Raw genomic sequence first — 6,006 nt, 5'->3', positions numbered from 1 at the left:
GGTCCGGGCAGGGGCGGTACCGGGGGCGGTACCGGAGGCGGTACCGGGGGCAGGGGCCGCCTCTCAGCCGCGCTGCAGCCCGGGAGCGGAAGCGGGGCCATGTGGGAGGCAGCATGGCGGCCGCCGGCAAGAGGTGGGAAGCGGGTCGGGATGCGGTACCGCTGGGCCCGGTTCGGTAGCGGACAGGACCAGTGCTATGGGCCCGGTTCGTCGCTGAGCTTGTTTTTTAAACCCCCTCTTGTTCTTCTCCGCAGGAGCCTGGGGGAGCTGAGCGTGGATGAGTTCCTCACGGCCGGGTTTGGATCGGAACCTGAGGGCGGTTCGGAGGAGGAGGACGCCAGGCCCAGCAAGGGAACCGCGGCCCGGAGGCGGCGGAGCGGGAAGGCGGCGGAGGGGAAGGGCCCGGCGGCTGTGAGGTGAGAGAGGGCCCGGAGGGCTCCTCTGGGGACAGTTCGGACAGAACCGGGTCGGTCTGTCCCCGGTTCGGGTGTGTTTGCGCCCCCTGAAAGCATCTGCAGGTAGGAAGTGGTGGCGAGGCCCTTCAGCTCTGGTAATCGTCATGAAGAGCCAAAGAATTTTTTTTTTTTTAGGAGCTGATAAGATTTTACTGAGCTTTCGTCGTCGGATTTCTCAGTGTCCCTGTGCTTCAGTGTTCTTTATGAAGCCCTTGCTGGGTTAATTCTGAGAAAAAAAAGTTTTCCTTGTGGCAGCTTTTGAATATTATATTAAAGGTGGAGAACAAGCATTTTAGTAGGGCCTGCAAGTGATGGGACAGGGGGTGATGGTTTAAATTAAAAGGTTTAAATTGATTCAGCCTCGATGTAATGAAGAAATTCTTTTAATGAGGGTCCTGAAGCCCATGTTGCCCAGAGGGGTGGTAGATGCCTGGAAATGCTCAAGGCCAAGTGAGACAAAGCTATGAGCAACCTGATCTTAGAGATGTCCCTATCCATGGCAGGGGTTTGGAGCTGGATGATCTTAAAGGTCCGTTCCAGCCTTGAAAACTCAGTGATTCTATAACCTGGCTGAGTTGAAGATGTCCCTGCCCATGGCTGAGAGGTCAGACTGCTGGACTGTGAAGGTCCCTTCCAACCCAAACCATGCTATGGTTCTATTAAATTGAGAAACAATTCTGGTTTTGGTTTTGGTTTTTTTTTGGCTTTGCAAGGTGCTTTTGTGACCTCTTATCAGTACCCCAAGACAGCTTGGGAGTTTGCTATGAAGGCTTCTTAGTGCTGAGTGAAAATAGCCTTTCCCAAGTCCTCTGCAACAGGTCTTTTATGGGCTGCAGGTGTTAAATGCCCCAGCAATCCCTCATCAGTCCCATTCGCCCCACGTGTGCTTCAGTGCCCATAAGTTGCCTGTTTTTTCTTGCAGCAGAGTTCTGAGCAATGAATAAATGCATGTCACTTTTCATCTGCCAGGAAGAAGGGAAAGGCATCTGAACATAAAGATCAGCTCTCCCGGCTGAAGGACAAAGATCCTGAATTTTACAAGTTTTTGGAGGAAAACGATCGCACGTTGCTGAATTTTGATGCTTCAGACAGTTCTGAGGAGGAGGAGGAGAAGTTTCATGTACCACCTGATACACTGGAGGTACCAGGCCCTATTTTGGAGTGCAGAAATCAATTATTATTTCAATTATTGACATGTTAAGTATTTGAGTTGAATGCAAGGCCCAAGTATGTTTGGGCTCACAGTGGCACAGATGGCTGGAGAGGGGCTTCCTAAAAGGTCACCAGGAGGTGCACAATTTTTTAATCCAGAAATCAGCTGTGAGTTTGAACTGAGCAGGAGGAGTTTGTTAAAGATTGTGACAAGAGCCTAAGAGTGTGTCTTCTCTTTGGCTCTGTTTTTGGTTTTTCTTTCCCAATGAGAGCTTGTTGTGTCTCAAGTGATATGTTTTTTTTTTTCTTGATGTTTGATGTTCTTGCAAGTTGTATTGATGTAACAAAGCTGCAGGGCTTAAGTAGCTTTTTTGGAATTTGTAATGCACAATTTCATCAGTGCTTTACACAAAGTGCTGATAGCAGCATTAATAGAATTCACCACTGGCTGCTTTCCTCTTCAGTAGCTACTTGGGGATAGAGGTGGGCCAGAATTGTAGAAGCCTTTTCTCAGCCTTGGTATTGACTTCTCTAGGAAGCAAGTGATGAAGATGAAGAAGATGAAGAAGAAGAGGAAAAAGTCAAACGGAAGAGAGTCAGTCTCATCTCTGTGAGCCTGAAAATGGTTGAACGATGGAAAAAATGTGCAGAGGTGAGCAGGGCACTTGAGCATTCTCCTTTAAACATTCTTCCCCATGTGTTACTGTTTCTAAGAGATTAACTTTCAATTTGTTCATTTTTCACAAAAACCTACAAAGAGGATGTATGTCCTACTTACAAGGTCATGCTTATAGACCTCTTTGCTACTTCAGCATGAGTTGCCTTTGTAATTTTTCTTGGGATGCAAGGTTGGAGTGCTTGCACTCCAGCTGAGGGAGAAGATAGAAAAATCTGGGCAGTTCAGAAGAGGTCAGAATGGTAAACTTTGGATTTGTCATTCTCTTGATGAGCAATCTGCCTTTGGCAGCTCTGAGAACTTTTTAGTCATATTTTGAGTTGTAATGAAATGGCTTACTGCTGACTGAGAGGGGGAGGGAAAGGTCAGATTGGATAGTTGCTTGCAGTTGATTCATTGCTTCTCAACCCCCAACCAATAAGAAGCCCTTTTTAGAGTAGGTGAAGGCTATTAGCATTTTGTTAGCACTGCTTTGACATTTTTTCCTTGGCATTATAGGATGGAGCTGGTTTAGCAATCAGAATGAACTCCAATACTCCTGTCCCAGTTGTGCTTCAGAGTTTCAGAATATTGCTTGCTTTTGCTCCTCAACAACCCCTTTTCTTCTTTCCCCAGAGAAACTTAACACCAAAACTTTTCCATGAAATCACTCAAGGCTTCAAAGCAGCTGTAGCAACCACCAAAGGAGATCATGGGGCTGATCCCAGCAAGTTTCAAGTCACTGATGCTTCAGGTGAGTTGATCACCTTACTACTTCTGTGAGAGAAGGGAAGGTTTTGCTATTGGAAAGGTGGAGATAAGTTCTGGTGGGACTTAACTTACCCTTTCTTAGGCTTCATTTCACTTAAGTAGCTTATCTTCCTCCTGGTGGTGAGAGCATTCAGTGGTACCTTGCTGGTGTCCCAGGGAGTGGGTGTAGCTCCTGGTGTGCATGCCTGGAGCAGCTCTGCTTGCAGGCTGTGAGGAGAGTCCCACCCTTCAGTCACCAGACTTCCTAGAGTGCAGTTAAAGTTAGGTACTGGTTCATAGTGCATATTTTTTGGGACAACTTTTGCTGCAGCTTTTAGCTGTTCTCATTTAGAGCTTAATCCTGCAAGATTGTTTGAAGTCATTCCAATATATTCTGTAACCTCACAACAATCCAGAGCTCAGTTGCACTGTCAAGCTCACATTCCCCTAGCCAGGACCTCTCAAAATTCTGCATGTCTGGTTTTTCCCACAGGATTTTCATGCCTGTAGGACAAAAGAGGTGCAACCTCTTTCCAGTCTAGCTTCCTTTTGCATAAGGTTTTGCAGACAGTCTTGTTTCAGACTCTCAGCAGAATGGCTGAGAGGGAAACATCTTGGTCAGTGTCTCAGAGACTGTGACCTGCAGCCTGCTTGCTTTTACCACTGAATTAGCTGATCCCTTCTGCCTGTGCTTTATCAGCTTGTTGTTGTGTGCCATCTGGAACTGGCACTGTGGGGAGGGACTGCTCTAAACCCATGTGTTCTCTTTAATCCTTTCTTGCCCAGCAGTGTACTGTTTCTGTCTCTTTCATTGCTTTTGGTAAAATCTCATTCTTTAGTGCAAGACTTTACAAAGAATTCACATGTCAGTTCATGTGACTTTTTTTTTTCTATTTTTTAAAAAGTGCCTTTCATTCTTACTCTGTTTTTGGGGCATTGCTGGTAGTACAGACTCCTAGTCCTGGGTCTAGCTGGTTTTGTGCTTGATGGGAGCAAAGAGAGGTCCCTTTGCCAGAAAGCTGTCAGCTGTAATCTTGCTGTTCAGATAAAAAATTCTAGGGTAAGACAAATGTAGGTTTTCCAGAAGCATGTGGAAGCACAGCAGTTCTGCTCTGACAATTACAGGCTTCAGTTTCTTGGGGAGCTGAGAAACCAGGCATGTATGGAATATTATTTATAAATGGTTTCCTGACTTTTTTTAACCAGTGTTCAATGCCCTTGTGTCCTTCTGTATCCGGGACCTCTTCCGCTACCTGCAGGAGCTGCTGCTTCTGAAAACCCCAAAGAACAAACTAAAGTAAGTCTGAGGAGATTTGAGAGCTGTGGGTAAGAGAAAGCTGCTCTGGGTTTTTCAGGACCACAACCTGGCTGTGAAGCTGGAAAAAGGGGGCAGCTCTTCCCAAGCACAAGTTGCCTGATTATATTCACAGAGATCTTACCCAGAGTCTTCCTTTCTTCACCAGAAGTGTGTCCTCTGTTGTATTAAGATTCCAGCCTTTTGCAGAGGTCTTGTGGCTTCAACAGAAGATCTGGAATTGTATCTGCTTGCACTCAGGAACACTGAGTTAGAGCATAGGTGGAATGAAAAAAAGGATCCAGCTGTGCAAAGAACAGGACAATAAATTCTTTGCCAGAAGAGCAGCATTGGTGCAGTACCTCTGTACCACATTTGGTGATGCAGTGTGGTCTGACTAGAGAGAAGGAATAACAGTTCTGAGGTCTTAGCTGCTGGCTGGGAGCTGGAAATTCTCTGCCTTTTGCATGGGTTGGTGCTCAAAGAATTTCAGACTCAGGCTGGACCCATAATTGAGTAGGTATCAGCATGGCTTACCCAGTAGCAACTGGGAAAGGTGCTGGAAGCTCTTAAGTACCAGTCTGAACTCTTGCTGGATTTTTATCCCAGAGTTTCATCTGGATAACGTTTTGTTACTTGAGTCATAGTTATAGCTCTTCTTTTTCACATTGTTGGGTAGAGTGAGAAATGAATGCCTTTCAGAAGTGTTTTCAGTACATTTCAGTCCATTTTTCTGGCAATTATTTTTAGTTTCCCTGTTACAGATGAAGAGAAAAGGGGTCTACATCCTGGGTTCCTTGTTGACAGCAGTGCTTAGTCTGAGAAGGAAATTCCAGTTCTTTGTGTAAATACCAACCTCTTTCCTCTCCAGACCTGACTGTGTCTGCATTTTGGGATGGCCCTGGGGGCACTGCTTCCTGAGTGCAGTGACAGAAGTTTAGAAGAGACTGAGAAAATCTTGAAACTAGTTTAATCCTAAAAATAGACTTTTTTTGCCCCAAAGTCAGCCTGCTGTGTTCTCAGGCAGTGTCTGTGGAACATCTGACTGGAAGTGTAAAGGATTCAGGTCTCCAGGAAGCTTTCTGGCTGTCACAGCTCCCTGTATCACACTTCCAGAGATTTGAGACTCTGTTGGGAAGTTCTTTGAAATGAATTTTCTAATGCTGTGCTCCAGGCAGGTTTTGCAGAGTAGAATTATTCCTTTTCACCTGTGACAAACTTGTTGCTTCTTGCTTTGCAAGCAGTGGTTTTTACTCCATGGCAAGACTGAGCGAGAGAACTCGCTCTGTTCTGCTCAAAATTTATTTGGTGGGGTTTTCTTAGAGCTAAACCCAACTCTTGCTCAATTCCAGATTGGTTCTCCCTTCTACCAGCCCACTCTGGAGCAAGCTTAGACAGGACATAAAAGTGTTCCTCAGCTGTACCATCCAGGTAAGAACTTCCATCCAGCATGTTTGTGGGACTGGGGTCAGTCTGTGCATCCCTGGGCTCTTTTCCAGGTTATTTTGAAATGAGGCAGATGGACTTTTTTGCATCTGTAAACAGCAGTGCTAAAAGGAGAGCCCAACAATCAGTTGTTTAATAAGGCAAGGAACAGTGTAACCTCTTTTCCCATTGAAAAGACAGTTCCTCCAGTTGGAGGATGATTTCCTGGGCATCACAATTCCGGGATCTTTGGATAGTGGGTTCCATGCTTTCTG

General features: G+C 45.8%; 1 protein-coding gene across 1 annotated transcript in view; it reads left to right on the top strand.

The window, feature by feature from the left end:
- Positions 1 to 60: 60 nt before the first annotated feature.
- Positions 61 to 6,006, top strand: part of NOC2L (NOC2 like nucleolar associated transcriptional repressor) — a 41,512-nt gene continuing 35,566 nt past the window's right edge. The window contains exons 1-7 of the mRNA XM_071767380.1: positions 61 to 133; positions 255 to 416; positions 1,425 to 1,596; positions 2,143 to 2,259; positions 2,899 to 3,016; positions 4,219 to 4,309; positions 5,659 to 5,737. Of these exons, the coding sequence (XP_071623481.1) occupies positions 114 to 133; positions 255 to 416; positions 1,425 to 1,596; positions 2,143 to 2,259; positions 2,899 to 3,016; positions 4,219 to 4,309; positions 5,659 to 5,737 (759 nt within the window). The 5' untranslated portion in view covers positions 61 to 113. The remainder of the gene's footprint in view (positions 134 to 254; positions 417 to 1,424; positions 1,597 to 2,142; positions 2,260 to 2,898; positions 3,017 to 4,218; positions 4,310 to 5,658; positions 5,738 to 6,006) is intronic.

This window comes from Heliangelus exortis, chromosome 23, assembly GCF_036169615.1.
Source record: "Heliangelus exortis chromosome 23, bHelExo1.hap1, whole genome shotgun sequence".
NCBI lineage: Eukaryota > Metazoa > Chordata > Aves > Apodiformes > Trochilidae > Heliangelus > Heliangelus exortis.
The sequence above is the reverse complement of the archived record's forward strand: the minus strand, read 5'-3'. Positions and strand labels throughout refer to the sequence as shown.